The sequence below is a fragment of the Pongo abelii genome, chromosome 6 (genome assembly GCF_028885655.2).
Source record: "Pongo abelii isolate AG06213 chromosome 6, NHGRI_mPonAbe1-v2.0_pri, whole genome shotgun sequence".
Lineage (NCBI taxonomy): Eukaryota > Metazoa > Chordata > Mammalia > Primates > Hominidae > Pongo > Pongo abelii.
The window spans coordinates 49,815,447-49,836,762 of NC_071991.2; the positions used below are offsets into that span (position 1 = coordinate 49,815,447).

General features: G+C 34.9%; 1 protein-coding gene across 11 annotated transcripts in view; it reads left to right on the forward strand.

The window, feature by feature from the left end:
- The window catches only part of DPY19L2 (dpy-19 like 2), a 105,983-nt gene extending 85,488 nt beyond the window's left edge, over positions 1-20,495 (forward strand). For 6 of the 11 annotated variants that reach the window (XM_002818060.4, XM_054559317.1, XM_054559322.1 and 3 more), the window contains 3 exons: positions 8,570-8,669; positions 10,069-10,194; positions 18,745-20,495. In XM_002818060.4, coding sequence (XP_002818106.3) covers positions 8,570-8,669; positions 10,069-10,194; positions 18,745-18,895 — 377 coding nt within the window. In that variant the 3' untranslated portion in view covers positions 18,896-20,495. Of the gene's footprint in view, positions 1-8,569; positions 8,670-10,068; positions 10,195-18,744 lie in introns of those variants that run through there. The other 5 variants (XM_054559319.2, XM_063726023.1, XM_054559325.2 and 2 more) reach the window with 3 other exon arrangements.
- The last annotated feature ends 821 nt before the right edge of the window (positions 20,496-21,316 follow it).

Here is a 21,316-nt window from a genome sequence, read left to right on the forward strand (position 1 = left end):
ATATTAAAAGCTGTATGAAGTTTTGTAGTATTAGTGGAACTAGTGCTTATATTGAGGTCTGCCATATACAGCTGTATAGTTTGTGCACTGTACAAAGGTGACCAATTGAGAGGATAAGTGAAAGCTTAAATCCAGCTTGTGGTCCACTCATCAAGCCATGTATAATGGGTCTCTGTCAAGTCAGGGGAATACCCTTTTCTAATCTGTGTAGTAGGCTAAATGGAGACTTCCATACAGTGATAGGAAAATATCTGATTTTTCCTTGTTATGCTCATTTACTTTACAGCCAAAAAGACAGAAGGTGGAGTGGGAGGGTATTTCTTCCTCTCTGTCTGCCATAGATGACAACTCAGTGGGTCCAGCTCTTGCTGGACAGGTGTGCCTAGTTTTTTTGGAAGACCCTGGCCCTGGGCTTTCAATTCTCCTTGCTCAGCATTTCCCAACCTTAGCACAGTTGACATTGAGGCTGTCCTATGTATTACAAGAAATCCTTGGCCTCTATCTACAAGATGCCAACAGCATCTCCTCCCTCCTCCCCATAGCATGACATCCAAAAATGTCTCCAGAAGTTGATAGTGCTCCCTAGGGAGCAAAATCATGCCTGCTTGAGAACCACTTCTCTAGCTTAACAGCTTGTCATCATTAATTATTGAGTCTCCAATAATAAATACACATTCTTTGGCTTACATATTTTCAAATTTGAGGCATATAAAGAAATTTTCATTCAAAGTCGCATTTAGAATGCTTAGTTATATTGGAAAGTAAACCCTCAGGGTTCTTAAAGTTTTTAATTTATGTGGGTACACAGCAGGTGTATATATTTATGGGGTAGATGGGATATTTTGATACAGGTATACAATGTGTAATAATCACATCAGGGTAAATGGAGTATCCATCACCTGAAGCATTGATCCTTTGTGTTACAAACAATCCAGTTATACTCTCTCAGTTATTTTTAAATGTACAATAAAATTTTGTTGACTATAGTCACCCTTCTGTGTTACCAAACACTACATCTTATTCATTCTATTTTGTTTGTGCACATTAACCATCCTCACTTCCCCTCCACCTCCTCAGTATCCTTCCCAGCCTCTGGTAACCATCATTCTATTCTTGATCTCCAGGAATTCAACTCTTTTAATTTTTAGCTTCCACAAATAAGTAAGAACCTGCAAAGTTTGTCTTTCTGTACCTGGCTTATTTCAATTAATGTAATGACCTCCAATTCCATCCATGTTATGGATAGGATCTCATTCTTTTTTTATGACAGGATCTCATTCATTTTTATGACTGAATAGCACTGCATTGTGTCTATGTACCACATTTTCTTTATCCATTCACCTGTTGATGGACGCTTAGGTTGCTTCCAAATCTAGGCTGTTGTGAGAAGTGCTGCAATAAACACGGGAGTGCAGATACCTCTTCTAAATATTTATTTCCTTTCTTTGGGGTATATATCTAAGAGTAGGATTGTGGGATCATTTGGTAACTCTATTTTTAGTTTTTTGAGGAACCTCCAAACTCTTCTACATAGTGGTTGTACTAATTTACATTTTCACCAAAAGTGTATGAGAGTTTCCTTTTAGCCACATCTTTTCCTGTCTTTTGGATAACAGCCATTTGTTATTGCCTGTCTTTTGAGTAATAGCCATTTTAACTGGAGTGAGATGCTATTTCACTGTAGCTTTGATTTGCACTTCTCTGATGATCAGTGATGTTGAGCACCTTTTCATGTACCTGTTTTGCCACTTGTATGTTTTCTTTTGAGAAATGTCTATTCAGATCTTTTGCCCATTTTTAAAGTAGATTTTTAGATTTTCTTTTCCTACAGAGTTGTTTGAGCTCCTTATATATTCCGGTTATTAATTCCTTGTCAGATTGGTAGTTTGCAAATATTTTCGCTTATTCTTTGGGCTGTCTCTTCACTTTGCTGATTGTTTCCTTTGCTGTGCAGAAGCTTTTACACTTGATGTGATCCCATTTGTTCATTTTTGCTTTGGTTGCCTGTGCTTCCCAGGTATTTACTCAAGAAATCTTTGTCCAAACCAATGTCCTGGAGAGTTTCCCCAAAGTTTTCCTGTAGTAATTTCAGAGTTTGAGGTCTTAGATTTAAGGCTTTCATCCATTTGGATTTGAGTTTTGTATATGGCAAGAGATAGGGGTATAGATTCATTCTTCTGCATATGGATATTCAGTTTTCCCAGCACCATTTATTAAAGAGATTGCCCTTTCCCCAATGTATGTTTTTGGGACTGCTGTAAAAAATGAGTTTACTGTAGATGTATGGATTTCTTTCTGGGTTCTCCATTCTGTTCCACTGCTCTGTGTGTCTGTTTTTATGGTAGTACCGTGATGTTTTGGGTACTATACTTCTGTAGTATAATTTGAAGTCAGGTATTGTGATTCCTTCAGTTTTGTTCTTCTTGCTCAGGGTAGCTTTGGCTATTCTAGGTCTTTTGTGTTTTCAAATAAATAAGGATCATTTTTTCTATCTGTGAGGAATATCACTAGTAGTTTGATGGGGATTGCATTGAATCTGTAGATTGCTTTGAATAGTATGGACATTTTAACAATATTGATTCTTCCAGTGCTTGAACATGGAATAGCTTTCCATTTTTTGTGTCTTCTTCAATTTCTTTCTCCAGTTTTGTATAGCTTTCATTCTAGAGATCTTTCATTTCTTTGGTTAATTTCTAGGTATTTAATTTTATGTGTGGCTACTGTAAATGGAATTACTTTTTAAAATTTCTTTTTCAGATTGTTCTCTGTTGGCATATAGAAACATTAATTGATTTTTGTATGATTTTGTATCCTACAACATTACTGAATTTATCAGTTCTAATAGTTTTTTTTGGTGGAGACTTTAGGTTTTTCTAAATATAAGATCATATCATCTGCAAACAATGATAATTTGACCTCTTCTTTCAAATTTGGATGCCCTTTATTTCTTTCTCTTGTCTGATTGCTCTAGTTAGGATTTCCAGTACTATGTTGAATAATGTGGTAAAAAGTGAGCATCCTTGTCATGTCCCAGATCTTAGAAGAAAGGCTTTCAGTGTTTCCTCACTCAGTATGATACTAGCTGTGCATTTGCTGTATATAGCTTCTTTCTGTTGATTAATGTTCCTTCTATACCCAGTTTATTTGAAGGTTTTTTATCATGAAGGTATGTTGAATTTTACCAAATGATTTTTCTGCATCTATGGAGATGAGATGATCATATGATTTTTCCCTTTCATTGTGTTGATACGACGTATCACATTGATTTGCTACGTTGAACCATCTTTGTGTCTCTGAGATAAATCCTATTTGGTCATGATGAATAATCTTTTTAATGTGTTATTGAATTCAGTTTGCTACTATTTTGTTGAGGATTTTTGCATTAACATTAATCAGAGATTTTGGCCCGTAGTTTTCTTTTTTTGATGGGTCTTTGTATGGTTTTGGTATTGAAGTGATATTGTTCTCATACAATGGGTTTGGAAGTACTCCCTCCTCCTCTATTTCCTGGAATCGTTAGAGTAGGATTGATATTAGTTCTTCTTTAAATGTTTGATAAAATTCAGCAGTGAAGCCTTCAGGTCCTGGGCTTTTCTTTGCTGAGAGACTTTTCATTAGAGATTTGATCTCATTACCTGTGATTGGTCTGTTCAGGTTTTGGATTTCTATATAGTTCAATCTTGGTAGGTTTTATGTATCTAGGGATTTATCCATTTCTAGGTTTTCCAATTTATCGGCATACAGTTGCTCATGGTAGTCTCTAATGATCCTTTAATTTCTGCAATATTGGTTATAATGTCTCCTTTTATTATCTCTGATTTTATTTATTTGGGCCTTCTGTCTTTTTTTCTTAGTCTGGCTAAAGGTTTGTTAATTTTATCTTTTCAGAAAACCAGTTGATCTTTTATACTCTTTTCTTCATTGCAATTTCATTTATTTCTGCTCTGATCTTTATTATTTCATTTCTCTTACTAACTTTGGGTTTTGTTTGCCCTTTTCCAGTTTTTTAAGATGCATCATTAGGTTGTTAATTTGAGGTTTTTCTTCTTTTTTCATGTGGGCACTTATAGTTATAGACTTCCCTCTTAATACTGCTTTCGCTGTATCCCGTAGGTTTGGATATGTTGTGTTTTCATTATCATTTGTTTCAAGAACATTTTCAATTTCCTTCTTAATTTCTTTATTAATCCACTGGTCATTCAAGAGCATATTCTTTAATTTCTATGTTTGTAGAGTTTCCAAAATTCCTTTTGCTACTGATTTCTAGTTTTTTTCCATTGTGGTCAGAGAAGACACAGTATATTGTTTCAATTTTTAAAAAATGTTTTAAGGCTTATTTTGTGGCCTATCCTTGTTTTGTGGTCTATCCTTGAGGAATGATCCATGTGCTGAGGAGAAGGATGTGTATTCTGTAGATGTTGGATGAAATGTTCTGTAAGTATCTATTAGGTCCTTTTGATCTATAGTGCAGATTAAGTTCAGTGTTTCTTTGTTGATTTTCTGTCTAGATGACCTGTCCACTGCTAAAGGTGTGGAGTTGAAGTCTCAGGCTATTATTGTATTGGGATCTGTCTCTCTCTTTTGCTCTGGTAATATTTGCTTTATATATCTGGGTGCTCCAGTATTGGGTGTATATATATTTACAATTGTTATATACTCTTGCTGAATGAACCCCTTTATCATTATATAATGACCTTCTTTGTCTCTTTTTATAGTTTTTGTCTTGTAATCTATTGTGTCTGATATAAGTATGGCTATTCCTGCTCTTTTGTGGTTTCCATCGGCATGGAATATAATTTTCCATCACTTTGTTTTCAGTCTATATTTGCCTTTATAAGTAAAATGTGTTTCTTGTAGGTAACAGATTCTTAGTGTTTTGTTTTATTATTCAGCTACTCTTTGTCTTTTGATTGGAGAGTTCAGCCCATTTACATTCAGTGTTATTATTGTTAAGGACTTGCCCCTGCCATTTCGTTATTTGTTTTCTCATTGTTTTGTGGTCTTCTCTTTCTTCCTCTTTTCCTTTCATTGAAGGTGATTTTCTCTGGTGGTGTGTTTTAATTTATTGCTTTTTATTTTTTGTACATCCATTGTATGTTTTTAAACTTGAGGTTACCATGAGGCTTGCAAATAATATCTTATAACCCATTATTTTAAACTGATGACAACACTGATTGCATAAACAAGCCAAAAGAAAGCTAATAAAAATTCTAAACTTTAACTTCATCTCCCCACTTTTTACCTTTTTCTTGTTTCTATCTATATCTTACTGTACTCTCTGTCTCTTGAAAAGTTGTTGTAGTTATTTTTTATTGGTTCATCTTTTTCTCTTTCTGCTTATCATATAAGTAGTTTATACCATAATGACACTGCTGTAATATTCTGTGTTTCTCTGTGTACTTACTATTACCAGTGAGTTTTGTACCTTCCAATTATTTCTTCCTCATTAATGTCCTTTTCTTTCAGATTGAAGAACTCCCTTTAGCATTTCTTATAGGATAGGTCTGGTGTTAATGAAATTTCACAGCTTTTGTTTGACTGAGAAGTCTTCTCCTTTAGGTTTGAAGGACATTTGCTCTGGATACACTACTCTTGGGTAAAAGGTTTTTTCCTTCACTTTAAATATGTCATGGCATGCTCTCCTGGCCTGTAAGGTTTCCACTGAAAAGTCTGCTGCCAGATCTATTAGAGCTCCATTGTATGTTATTTGTTTCTTTTCTCTTGCTGCTTTTAGGATCCTTTCTTTATCCTTGACCTTTGGGAGTTTGATATTAAATGACTTGAGTTAGTCTTTGGGTTAAATCTGCTTGGTGTTCTATAACCTTCTTGTGCTTGAATATTGATATTTTCTCTAGCTTTGAGAAATTCTCTGTTATACTTTTGAATAAACTTCCTACTGCTTTCTCTCTCTACCTCCTCTTTAAGGCCAATAACTCTTAGATTTTTCCCTTTAGAGGCTACTTCTAGATCTTGAAAATATGCTTCATTCTTTTTTATTCTTTTTTCACCTCCTCTGTGTATGTTCAAGCAGCCTGTCTTTAAGCTCACTAATTCTTTCTTCTGCTTGATCATTTCTGCTGTTAAGAGACTGATACATTCTTCAGTATGTCAGCTGCATTTTTTCAGCTCCAGAATTTCTGCTTTTTAATTATTTCAATTTATTTGTTAACTTTATCAGATAAGATTACTAATTCCTTCTCTGTGTTATCTTGAATTTTGTTGACTTCCCTCAGCACAGCTATTTTGAATTCTCTGTCTGAAAGGCCGCATATCTCTGTCTCTCCAGGATTGGCCCCCTATTGCCTTATTTAGTTTGTTTGGTGAGGTCATGTTTTCCTGGATGGTTTTGATGCTTGTGGATGTTTGTCGGTGTCTGGGCATTGAAGAGTTAGGTATTTATTATAGTTTTTGCAGTCTGGGCTTGTTTGTACCCATCCTTCTTGGAAAGGCTTTCCAGGTATTCAAAGGGACTTTGGTGTTGTGATCTAAGTTTCTGGTCGCTGCAGCTGTATCTGCACTAGGAGGCACCCCATGCCCAGTAATGCTGAAGCTATTGCAGACTCTTAGAGGTACTACCTTGGTGGTCTTCGATAAAATCCAGAATTCTCAGGATTAGCAGGCAGAAGCTCTTGTTCTCTTCCCTTACTCTCTCCCATGTGGAGTCTCCCTCTCTCTCTTTCTCTGTGCTAAGCTGCCTGGAGCTGGGGGTGAGGTGATATAAGCACCTCTGTGGCCACCACTACTGGGAATGTGTTGGGTCAGACCTGCAGCTAGCACAGCACTGGGTCTTGCCCAAGGCTCATTGTAACCACTGCCTGGCTACCACCCATGTTTGCTCAAGGTGTAGAGCTCTACAGTCAGCAGGTGGCAAAGCAAACCAGGCTGGTAACCCTCCCTTCAGGGTGGCAAGATCCCCCAGGTCATAGTCAGGTCCAGAGACGCTGCTGCTGTCCAGGAGCCAGGGCCTGGAGTCAGACACCTTAGAAATCTACCTGATGCTCTATTCTATTGCAGCTGAGCTGGTGCTGAAACCACCAGACAAAGTCCTTCCCACCCTTCCTTCCCCTTTCCCCAGGCAGAGGGGTCTCTCCTCATTTCCACCACTACCACAGGCCCATGGGAGGTACTGCCTGGCTACCGTCAACATTCACTTAATGCCCAAGGGCCTTTCAGTCAGCTTGTGGTGAGTGCTACCAGGCCTGGAACTCACCCTTCAGGGCAGTGGGCTTTCTTCCAGCCCAGGGCAGGTCCAGAAATGCCACCCAAGAGCCAAGGCCTGGAATCGGGCACCACAAGAGCCTGCTTGGTGCTGCTCCCCACTGCGGCCAAGCTGGTACCTAAGCTGATTTTCGGTTCTTATGAAGGTGCTTTTTGTGTAGATGGTTATCAGATTTGGTGTTCCTGAGGGGAGGATGAACAGTGGAGGCTTCTACTTGGTCATCATGCTCCACCTCCTTTCCAACATAGTTTTTTATAGTAGATTTGAATAGTATGTCTTGTCTTTATTATTGATTTTATTGTGCTGATTAAAAATGATAGTAACCTTCACAATTATATAATTGTTTTTTATACAAAAGTACCAGGAAGTAAGCATGTGGTCTTCTGGTATTTCAAGAGATGAAATGGAAGCCAGATAGATTTTGATGTATCTCTAGTTATGACCAAATTTAGACATGTTATTACTCCAAAAAGTACTACTAGCAGGTAATGAAATGATTTCATGGCATGTATAAATGGTGTCAAGTCAAATGGTAACTCTGAGAACTTAATTAAAGATGATCTGAGGGAAGAAAACAATGCTTTCCTTTTTTTATGGCACATCCACAGGACCACAGTTCACAAGCCACAAAAGTCATTTGAAAAAACGTCCCATGAGACTTGCCCTTCATAGCAGTCTCTCAGTTCCTGGCATTTCACATTATTGGAACAGATATGACATTTTACATTCTTTGTGTTTCATGTGTGTCTGTAGTCCTGCTGTTAGCATGGTGCTCTAGCACAGCAGGAAGCTTTAGTGAAGCAGCTAAGAGGGCAGGCTCTGGAACTTCCTAGCTGTGCAGTCTTGGGCAAGTCACTTAACTTGGCTGTGTCTCTTCATCATCTACAACAGCAGTCTGCAACCTTTTTGGCACCAGGGACTGGTTTCGTGGAAGACCATTTTTTTCCACAGAACTAGGGGGTGGGGGGGGTGGTTTCTGGATGAAATTGTTCCACCTCAGACCATCAGGCATTAGATTCTAATGAGTGCACAACCCAGACCCCTCACATGCTCCGTTTGTAGATTCTACAAAGTAAGAACAGAGGACCTACCCCTTAGAATTGTGAAAATTAAGTTATTTCTTGTTAAAATATGGAGCACAATTTCTAGCACCAAGATAGCATTTAACAAAAGTCAGCTATTATTATAGTAGACAATGAATAACTAACTAGTGAGTCAATAAGAGAATGAGGTCCATGGTCATGTAAATAGGCATCATCCTTCTTAATTCGGGTTCACATATTAGAGGTAAGTTTAACTTCTGATTTTCTTTAAAACATTTCACTGAAGAATATAGCCTTTTTTTTTCAGATGCTGTCTTCGCAGGTGCCATGCCTACAATGGCAAGCGTCAAGCTGTCTACACTTCATCCCATTGTGAATCATCCACACTACGAAGATGCAGACTTGAGGTTGGCGGCCGATGAGTATTTCTTCAAGACTCACGTGGCGACTCCCAATTCTTAGGAATTGGGAAAATTTTTACACACACACACACACACACAGACACAAAAACTCATCCTCATTTTCATGCTGGAAGTTAAAAAAAAATGACAATAACCATCCAGAAATGACAATACATACCTGTTGCCTCTGGAGCAAGCAGACCTCTGAAAACTGAAAAATGCAAAAGCCAGTTTTTCCCAAAGTGACAAATGTGTCACATATTTATGATGTGTGTGTGTATTCCAGTAAAACTACTAGGTAGTTGGAAGAGTAGGTAGGATGGATTTTACTCACAGCCATGGTTTGCCAACCCCTGCTCTACACTGCAAGCCCCACTCTGATTTAAGAAATGATTTCTAGATCTTGCTGGTGGCCAATGACTAGCTTTTTGTGACAGGTAGAAAAAGTACATGAAAGTTGCTATTATACACTACGTGCTTTCATGAAAATTTAGAGTATTTTTGCTGGCTGATTATGAGAACTCTAGTTTCCATTGATGTCTAAAAGTTTTGCTTTCCTTAAATGGCTGGTTTAAAAAATTATTTTGGTTATTCTAATAGTTGTCAGGGTAATCGTTTTTAAAAGTGGATTTTTGGCCTATTGTTAGAGGCAAATGTTTAAATTATTTAAAAGTTTTAGGTCTGCTGTCTAGGAGCCAGGGCTTGGAGTCAGACACCTTAGAAATGTACCTGACGCTCTCTCTGTTCTACTGTGGTGAACTGGCATGGAAACCACTGTGGTGACTGAGCATCCCATATGCTTGAAATTCTAAGCAACATCCAATGCATAAGTGATAGTTTGTTAGGATTTTGTAAGAACTCCCACTACAGTCAAATCACCTATTGTACCATATTTTGGTGACCATCCCCATTTCTCAAGATTCTGTGAAGGTGCTTTTCCTACCTGTTCTGACACCCTGGATGCCCATTGTCTAAGTGTTCTACTTGATACACTCAATTTCAATTCATGTGTTTGTCAGAGCTTCTTTAGATGAAATTAAGCATTGAAAGATGTGTTTTCACTACATTCAGTCTCTGTCAGAATATATTCTCTGAAAACTGTGTGAATTATGAGAAGAAAATTGTATATCCTAAGCTGCTCTCTGCTACCCAGTACAACTTTAGACTATCTTATACAGTAATGAGCAGTATATGCAAAATTAAATTGCTGTAAGTTTTATAACATTCAAAATATAAGTAGGAATGTGGAAACTGCCATCCCCAAAATAATTGATGCTGTTTTGAGTCATGTATATCAGTGTTCCATCCAGTGAGTATCGAGATTTCAATTTGCTAGTAAGATTTTTTTAGTCTATTCTATTATCATTAATTTTAAAATCTTTTAAACTATTGTTTAAATTTAAAGGGCTCGGACAAAAATAGTTTATTCTACATATAGTCGAAAATCTGCCAAAGAAGTAAGGGATAAATTGTTGGAGTTACATGTGAATTATTATGTTTTAGAAGAGGCATGGTGTGTTGTGAGAACTAAGTGAGTATTAACCTTATGCTATCTGATATGGTATATTTTTAAGCAACAAATGTTTCACTTTATTACAGTAGTCCTGATTCTTTAAGAATTTTTATTTTAAATTTATTAAAATATTATCCTGGTACCTTAGTTTAAATTATTTCATCTAGAGAAGTAAAACTATACTATCAATGAAGTAGAATTTAATTCCAAACATTATAGTATATTTAATATCCTGATTTTTCAATTTAACATCTTCCACTTAGCTTTTTTCATAATTTTTGAAATATTTATGAAAATTTTTATTATATATCTGAAATATGGATTTGAATTTACAACAAAGTGAGATATTGGCATTCTGTATTATAGCTGAATTATATTGGATTTGTAAGACTTAAAAGAAAAGTGACAAAACCCAAAATGACATAAGGAAAACATTCCTAATTAAAATTTTTTAATTTCTGAATTTTGAATCTCTAAAAATCATAAAATTCTAAGATGTGTAATTGATCTTATGAGGCCTTTGTTTAGGCTCCTAAGCACAGATATTAGCTGCTGCACATGACAGGAATTTCAGGCACATTAATTGTCTCCTAGAACGACACATTGGCAATCAGAAGAACAAAACAGGTTCAACAGTCACTTCAAAATATCATTTAAAATGTGCAAAGGTTTCAGAGATGCAAATTAAAATGAGAAAGTATGACCAATACTCTGAAAAAAATAAGTTAATAGAAACCGATTCAAGTAGGTCCAGATGTTGGATTTAGCAGCCAAAGACTGCAAAGCCACTATTACAAATACATTCAAAGGCTTAACAAAAATGTATTCAATGAATTAAAAGAAAACATGGTATCCATGAGTGAAGAGCTATGGAATCTCAGCAGAGAAATAGAAACACTCCAGCCCCCACGGAAATTCTAGAGCTGAAAAGTATAGTAAATGAAATGAAAATCATTTAAATGTACTCAACAATTCTGAGATGAAAACAGAACATTTGAACAGAAGATGCAGTGAATTTGAAGATAGATCAAGAGAGAATAGTTAATCAAAAGAACAGGAGCCAAAAAAGATTGAAAAATAACCAAAGCCACAGACCTACGTAACATTAAGTAGTTCAACACATGCATAATTTTAGTATTAGATGTAATGAAAAAAAGAACATGACAGAAAAAATATTGAAGAAATGTTGGCCAAAAATTTCTCAAGTTTGATAAAAGCTGCTAACTTAGACATCTGCTAAGCTCAACAAATCCAACTGGGTGAAGCCCAAAGAAAACCAAAGCAAGGCACATTGTAGTCAAAATGGTAAAATCAAAGATTAAGAGAAAATCTTGAAAATAAGAGAAAAAATGATATGCTATATAAACATCTGACTTCCCAACATAAATAGTGGAAATTATCAGACACTGGAATGATAATTCAAAGTGCTGAAGAAGAAAAATCAACAATTCTATATTTAATGAAACTATCTTTTTAAAATGGAGGCCAAAAATACATTTTTCAGATCAACAAAATCTAAGATAATTTGTTGGTAACAGATTTATACTTCAAGATGGACAAGAAGTTCTATCAGCTGATGAGAAATGATGCCAGATGGTAACTCAGATATACAAGAAATACTGAAATGTGCTGGAAATGGTAAATATGTGGATATTAATCACTATATGTTTTTCTTCTCTGAAAATCTTTAAAAGACATTATTTAAGGCAAAGGTGATACCATTATATTTTTTAGTTTATGACAGAAATTAAATATACATGACAATAGCACAAAAACTGAGTAAACCGTGGAAATGTACGATTTACTAGAAATAACCCAATTTAAATGGTAAGTAAATCATGTTATGTTAAAGATGCTTGTTGTCATCCCTATCAAAACCACTCAAAAAAATAAATAAAACAGTGGGGAAAAAAAGAGCATAATGGCAAGCCTAGACATGGATGAGCCTGGATACATTAAGTGAAATAAGTCAGCCACAGAAAGATGAATAGTGCGTGTTGTCACTCATGTGGAAGCTCAAAGAAGTAGCTCATAGAAGTAGAGAAGATTTTGTGGTAATTAGAGGCTGAGTGGGAAGGGTAGGGAGGAGAAGAAGATAAGGAGAGGTTGGTTAAGAGATACAAAACTACAGATAAATAGAAGGAATAAGTTATAGTGCTCTCTGGCACTGTAGAGTGAATATTAGTTAACAATAATTTATCGTTATATGTCAAGAAAGCCAGAACAGAGGATTTTGAATGTTCCCAGCACAAACAGATGGTAAACGTTTGCAGTGATGGATATCCTAATTACCCTGATTTTATCATTACACATTGTAATTATACATTGAAATATCACTCTATACTCCATAAATATGTACAAATATTACTTGTCAACTAAAACTAAAAGGGGGAAAAAACCTAAACATATAACTAACTTAAGACCCAGAAATTGTATTGGGCATTTTTTCGCAGAAAGGTGGAAAGTTGTGTTCACACAAAATTCTGTAGAAAAATGTCTGTAGCAGCTTTATTTGTAATAGCCTAAACCTGAAACAACCCAGATGTTTTTCGCAAGGTGAATGATTAAATAATAGTGACCTATTCATACCATGGAATACTGCTCAGCAATAGGATCAAACTATCGATACACTCAAGATCCTGGATGAATCTCCAGAGAATTGTTTGAATGAAGAAAAGACAATCCCCAAAGGTTACATACTGTATGATTCCATTTGTATAACTGTCTTCAAATGACAAAATTATAGATATGGATGATTTGTGGTTGTGAGGGGTTAGGGTGGGGTGGGAATGTGGGGGGAGTATAGTATGTTTGGCTATACAAGGGATCTCTGTAGTGACGGAAATGCTCTCTATCACCATTCTATCAATGTGAATTATCTGGCTGTGATATTATACAAATGTTCAAGATGTTACCATGGCGGAGGACACTGTCTAAAGACTGTACAAGAGCTACTTGTATTATCTCTCACTTAATGTGGATCTCCAAATGTCTTGAAATAAAGTTTTTTAAAAAAAACAAAAGAGCACAATAGCAAGCCTATATCAAACCATATCAGTAATTTCAAAGTGAAAGAGAACTAAATTCTTCCAAACAAAAGGTGGAGATTGGCAAACTGAATACAAGAGCAAAACCTATCTATGGACTGCCTGCAAGAGGTGCATTTTAAATACAGATATGTATATTGGCTGAAGGAAAAAGAATGGAAAAGATATCATGTGAGTAAACATTAGAAAAGCTGAAGTGAAAAATGTATAAATATCCGAGAAGATAGATGTTAAGACAAAGAATATTACTAGAAACGACTATGTTTTATAAGGCAAAATAGTTCAGTACAGGAGAAAGATACAATAATTTCAGTGCATATGAACTTAAAAGAGAATTTCAAAATATATGAAGCAAAAATTGACAGAACCCAAAAGGCAACAAACAAGATTAAAATTGAATTATAAAAATCACTCAATCCAAAATAAGGCAGAAGTGGAAAAGGGAGACGAAGATCAGATGGAACAAAGAGAAAACACCGAGATGACAGACTTAAATCTAACCATATCAATTATCACATTAAGTGTAAATGGACTTGTGCTGAATAATGAGCCCCCCACGATGGCCATGTCCTAATTCCCAGAAATTGGGAATTATGTTACTCACGTGGAAAAAGAAAATTTGCAAATGTGATTAAGTTAATGCTCATGAGATGTGGAGATTATCCTTATTATCCAGGTAGGACAAATGTAATCAAAGTCTTTATAAGGAGGAGGCAAAAGAGTAAGAGATCAAAAAGGTGATGTGATGGTAGAAGAAGTTGGAGTGATATAAGGCCACAAGCCAAGGAAGGAGGCCAGCTTCTAGGGCTGGAAAAGGCGAGGAAGTGGATTTTCTTTTAGAGCCTCCTGAAGGATTGGAGTCCTGCCAATACCGTGATTTTAGACTTATGAGCTCCAAAATTTGAAAGAGAATAAATATATGTTGCTTTAAGCAATTGTTTGTGGTAATTTGTTATAAAAGCAATAGGAAACGAATATAGCTCTAAATACCACAAATGAAAAGCAAGAATTGTCAGATTGCATAGCAAAGCAAGACCCTACTATAGGCTACTTTCAAGAAATTTACTTAAATATAAAGAAATGAAGAGGTTAAAAGTTAACAGATAGGAAAAGGACATGTGATGCTACTACTAGTCAGTGAAAGCTGGTGTGGCTGTAATAACGTCAAAGTACATTTGAATGCTAAGAATATTATCAAGGTTAAACAAGGATTTTTAAATGAAGAAGGGATCTATATTTCAAGAGGATGTAGCAACCCTGAACATTTATGCACTTACATAACAGAGCTTCAAATATATGAAGCACAACTGATAGAACTTTACGAAAAAATAGACAAATCTACAGTATAGTTAGAAATTTTAATAGCTTTCTCTAAACAATTTGTAGAACAAATAAAAAAAATTTGGCAAGAATATGGAAGACTTGAATGACGCCATCAACCAATATGACCTAATTGACATTTATAGTACACACCACTCTAGAACAGCAAAATAGACATTCAAGCACACACAGACTATTTATCAAAAAAGACCATTTTCTAGGCCACAAAGCAAGTATTGACACATTTAAAATACTTTAGATCATGTAAAGTACAATCTCTGACTACAATGAAATTAAATTAGAAATCAGTAACAGAATTCTATATGGAAATTCCCTCAAATGTTTAGAAACTAAACATTAATACACTTCCAGATAATCCATGGTCAAGAAGAAACAAAAGGAGGGTTAGTTTCAACGTATGTTGACCTAAGGGAAAATGAGAACACCATCCCACTATTTGTGGTATGCAGATACAGCAGTAGAGAGATTTGTTTTTATGTCGAATGCCTATAATAGAAAAAGAAGAAAGGGCTCGTATCAGTCACTCAGCTTCACCTTAAGGAACTAGAAAAAAAGAATACGTAAACTCCAAAGTAAGAAGAAAAGAAAGCATAAAGATTAGAATCAAAATCAGTGTGTGTTTCCTCCCAAAACAAGGAAAAGTCAGTAAAACCAAACACTGATTCTTGAGAAGATTAATAAAATTGATAAATTCCTACCCAAGCTAAAAGATTGAAGCAGAAATTACTAGTATCAGGAATAAGAAAGATTTTATCACTACAGGATCTGAAGAAACGAAAAGGATAATGAGGAAGTTTTAGGAACAACTTTATTCCACTAAGTAGGACAAAATAGATAAAATGGACAAGTTCCTTGAAAGATGCAAAATCAAAGTTCACTTAAGAAATAGAAAATCTTATATCTATTACCTTATTATGAATGACCTTATATCTATTAATAAAATTATATTTGTAGTAAAAAGAATTGTCACAAAGAAAACTTTAAGAGAGATATCTTCACTGGAAATAGTTCCAATTCTACAAACTATTCCAGAAAATTCAAAAGGAGGGATTACTTCCCAACTGGTTCTGTAAGGTCAGCATTATCCTGATACTAACATGAGAGAAACATTACAATAAAAGGAAACAACAAATCAAAATTTATCATGAACACATATGTGAAATTTTTAAGTAAAATAGCAACAAATGAATCCAGCAATATATTAAAGAAAGACAATACATAATGTACAAGTGGAGTTTATCCCAGGAATGCAAAGTTGTCTCACTATTTGAAAACCAATCAAGTGAATTCACCATAGTAATAAACTGAAAAAGAAAGACTGCATCATAGTCTCAGTACATTCAGGAAAAAGTATTTGACACAATTCAGTATCCATAATTGATTAAAAACCCTCAGCAAACTAGGAGTAGAAGGTAACTTGCTACTAAGAATCCAAGAATATAAAATTTCTGGAAGAAAATATGGAAGAAAATTATTGTAACCTTGGATTAGGCTAAGATTTCTCAGATACAGTAACATAATCATGATCCACAAGAGAACACATTGATAAATAGGACTTCATTAAAACTGTTAACCTCTGCTTTTTTATAAACAGTGTTAGGAAGAATTAAAAGATAAACCACAGTCTGGGAGAAAATATTTTCAAAGCCTATGTCTGATAAAGGACTTTCTCTAGATGTATAAAAAAACTCTCAAAACCCAATAATAAGAAAACAACCCAATTAAAAATGGACAAAATAGGCCGGGCGCAGTGGTTGGCTCACGCCTGTAATCCCAGGATTTTGGGAGGCTGAGGCAGGTGGATCACCTGAGGTCAGGAGTTCGAGATCAGCCTGGCCAACGTGGCTAAACCCCATCTCTACTAAAAATACAAAAAGTTAGCCAGGCATGATGGTGGGTGCATATAATCCCAGCTACTCGGGAGGCTGAAGCAGGATATTTACTTGAACCCAGGAGATGGAGGTTGCAGTGAGCTGAGATTGTGCCGTTGCACTCCACTCAGCGACAGAGCAAGACTTTGTCTCAGAAAAAAAAAAAAAAAGACAAAAGGACAGATGGCAAATAGTCACACAAAAAGATGCTTGATGTTACTAGTGATTTGTGAAATGCAAATGAAAATTACAGTGAGATGTAACTAAACACTTAATAAAATAGCTATAATTGAAAAAAAAACTGCCAAGTGTTGCTGACACTATGGAGGACTTAGAACTCTCATACACCAGTGGTGCAAAAGTAATATGGTACAACCACTCTGCAAGACAGTTTAGCAATTTTATAAAAAGTTAAACATACAACTACCATATTTATTAAAATAAAAGAAAGCATATATCCATCCCAGTAATTGTACACAAATGTTCATAGCACTTTATTTTCGGTATTAGCCCCAAACTGGAAACAATCCACTTATTTATCAGCAGATGAATGTATAAACACACTATTAGAATATCCAAACAATGTAAATACTACTCACTAATAAAAATGAACGAACTATTGATACAGAAATATGGATGGATCTCAAAATAATTCTACTGAGGACAAGAAGCCAGACAAAAAAGAAAGCATGCAATAATTAGGATTACAAAAGGGCAGAAGTAAACTTTTGGGAGAGATGGATATGTTCATGATTTTTATTGTGGCTGCTGTTTTACAGGTGTATACCTATGTTAATATATATCCAAGTGGATACTAAATATGTGCAGCTTATTGAGTAATTATTGAGCAATTATGCCTTAATACATCTGCTAAAAAAATCTGGCAGATTTTTACCCAGAATATACAAAGAACTCTCACACCTCAATAAGAAACAACACAAAATTTGGCAAAATATTTGAATAGAAATTTCACCAAAGAAGATATTTTGAATCATCCATAACCATACTATAATAATTAAAATTACAAAAACTGATACAACTTAAACTCTCATGCATTGTTGGTGGAAATGGAAAATGGTGCATCTACTCTGGAAAACAGTTTTGAACTTGCTTATAAAGATAAATCCACACTTAATCATACATAACCATGCAACCCAGCAATTCCACTCCTAGGTGTTTCCCTAAGAGAAATGATAACATATGTCCACAAAAAGCCTTGTCCATGAATGTTTATAGTGGCACTGTTCATGATCACCAAAAACTCAAAACATCTCAAATGTTCACTAACTTGCAAATGGATAAACAAATTGTGTTCTCTATATACAATGAAATATTATTTAGCAACAAAAAGGAAGGAACTACTGAACCACAACAGAAGTTGTAAGAACTACAGCTCAGATATGAATATCAAAAACATGCTATGGTAAAGAAGCCAAAAATGAAAAGACTACTTAATATATTTATATGAAATTCTAGAGAAAGCAAAACTATAGTGCAGAAAGCACAGTAGTTGCCTGAGGCCATGTTTGGGGAAGATGGTAGATTGCAAAAGGACACAGGGAACTTGTGGGGATGATGGAAATTTTCTATATTATGATTGTGGTAGTGCTTACACATCTATACACATTTGCCCATACCTGGAAAACTTTACACAGAAAATAGGTGAAATTTTATTGTGTATAACTTATACTTCAGTATAGATGTTTAAAAAATTAGAAATCAATTTTGTCTGACTCCTTCCCTTTAAAGACTGCCATGCAGGATTACTCTGTAGGGAGGAATAGTGTCTCATTTAGCCCAGTCATAGAGCCACCCAAAATGGGAAAGCATTGAAGAAAACAAATTGCCATAAGAGCCTCCTCTCCCTGCCTTGGATCATTTCATGCTAATCCAAGGCAGTTTATGCTAAAAAATGTGAAATTCATCAGGAATTCAATTAGGTTTTAATTTGTCTTATTTTACTACAAATGGGCCTTATGTTTAGATGGTGATGGCACTTGGAAAGTATATTTATGTTTGTTTCATCTTGAAAGTGAGCTTTTACATATATATTTATGAATGTATATTGAAGCTTTATTATTAGGATATGTCTTTCATTTGGTTAAATGAGATGTGAAAATGCAACATGCTTAATTTCATTCTATTTTTTAAATTTCTAAACATTGAAATTGTTTTTTGAAATGGCGCTTTAAAATATTTAACTTATTAAATAAATTTGTCTCTGAAAATCTAGATGTTGTGTTATGTATCTATTTTCTCTAGACAGGAATACATTTCTAATATGAATATATATGTCTATCTTTTTTCAGGCCTGGTTGCAGTATGCTTGAAATCTGGGATGTGGAAGACCCTTCCAATGCAGCTAATCCTCCTTTATGTAGCGTCCTGCTCGAAGATGCAAGGCCTTACTTCACCACAGTATTTCAGAATAGTGTGTACAGAGTACTGAAGGTTAACTGAGAAGGAAACTACCCATTACACTATGGCACAATGCCGTGTGTCAAAAACAATCACCCTTTGGCTTATTTACATTAATAAAAATCACAAACTTTAATAACAGACAGTTAAAAATAAGATAAAAATGGATTGAAAGTTTTTCTGATTACTAAAAGGTAAATTACTTTTCTGTTCATTGAATATCAGCCTTATTAAGCTTGTCATATAAATTATTAAATCATTCATGTCATACTACATAAACAAATGTTCATTTCAGAATTTTAAAGAGAAATGTATATAAAAGAACAATGAATTTTAATAAATCAAGGGTACTTAAGTCCTTTTTCATCCAACTAGCTGAATTGTTTCAGATTTTCTCTAGTACCAGAGTGTACCTGCTCAAACTCTTTGAACCACTTAGGGCAGAAGAATGCAAGCTCTGAAATGACATCCTTAAAATGCTGATACTGGTCACAACCTCTTTACCTCTGTGAGGAAATTGTAACAGTGTGTCTTTTAAGGTGTTTTTATTTTACCAGCCCTTAAGAAAGATCTCTAATACCTCTTAATACTTTTTTTTTTATAATTTCAAGTTGAAGTGTTTTTAAAAATACCTTGTTTTGTAATGTTTTGAATCTCTTGAGATGTATTTACCCCACTAGATACATATTTGCCACTGGTTAGTTCTCCATCTAAGCTCAAGAGGTTATTCATCTCTCTTTAGATTCCAGTGGTTTTTCTTTTAACATCCAGGTAAAATAGAAACTGCTATGGTATACAACCAAATTTTGCAGTTAAACATAATCAGAAAAGAAAATCCAGTTAAATTTATGAAGTGAGATTTTCAGATCCTAGATCTTGAATAAAGCAAAGGTCTTTTCATCTTGATGGCCCCAAAGCTTGTTGGTCATGGTCTTTATTTCTGGCTACTATCTTCTTAAATAATATATTTTTAAGCCCTCATTTATTTTTGGTTTTGGATGAGGAAAGTAATGTTTTCTAAGTCCTCTCCCCTAATAAAACCTACCCAACAATAGGGCTTTGAAAAGTGGTAGTTATCTTGAAGACACTCTTGCCAAATGCAAAGATAAAGATTCTTTTTGTCTGCTTTAAAAATATGAAATATGCCAGAACTATAGTATTTTAATGTGCATCTACTTTAAATGAGTCATCCTGGGGTTTTTATAATTCCCTTATATTCTTGCCCCTCTACACTTGAAATAACAAAATGCCTCAATTTTATAGATTAGTTCTTTTATAGTAGACAGGCAGCTATATGCAGCAAAACCAATAAACTTATTTTTCAACTTTCATAGTTGTAAAATATTTTATAACAGAATACAAAACAGCTAAGAAAACATGCCACATTTTATTTTAGCATTTTCAAATAATTTGTTTTTGGTGTAAGCACAGGATAAAAAAGGAAAGCATCAAAGAAAAGAGGCATAACACCTAACATTCATAAAAATTAACAAAGTATATTTTGGATGATGTTTTTACAGGAAATATTTTAAATAAGTTGGTAGAATTTTTAAAATGGTACTGTATTAGCTAATAAAATATTCAATACAAATATATGTTTGGATTTATGCATTAAAAAACTAATAAAATTATTTCCAACTTTTGTATTTGTAAATTATTTTGGTACAGGAGACAAAGCATCTAAGAAAGCAGGCCGCACATTTTACTTATTTTAGCATTTTCAAATAATCTGTTTCAGTGATGTGTGGGGCAAAAAAGGAAAAGATACATAACACCTAACATTCATAAAATTAAAGTAACACATTTCAGATGATGTTACAGTAGCAAAGACTTGTAACTAACCCAAATACCCATCAATGATAGACTGGATAAAGAAAATGTGTCACATACACACCATGGAATACTATGCAGCCATAAAAAAGGATGAGTTCATGTCCTTTGCAGGGACGTGGATGAAGCTGGAAGCCATCGTTCTCAGCAAACTAACATAAGAACAGAAAACCAAACACCATATGTTCTCACTCATAAGTGGGAGTTGAACAATGAGAACACATGGACACAGAAAGGGGAACATCACACACCAGGGCCTGTTGGTGGGGGGTGGGGGTGGGGGGCAAGGGGAGGGAGAGCATTAGGACAAATACCTAATGCATGCAGGACTTAAACCCTAAATGACGGGTCGATAGGTGCAGCAAACCACCATGGCACATGTATACCTATGTAACAAACCTGCATGTTCTGCACATGTATCCCAGAACTTAAGGTAAAATAAATTTTAAAAAGTCAGTAGAACTCAACAAAAAATGGATGAGCTGTACTAATAAAATGTTCCATACACATATGATGTTTTCATATATATTTATGTTATTTTCATGTACTATCTGTGTTAAGTAACTGTAAAGCCCTTGAAGATCCTGTTTTGTCTTTTCTCATCCTTCACAATGCATACATTTTGAAATTGAA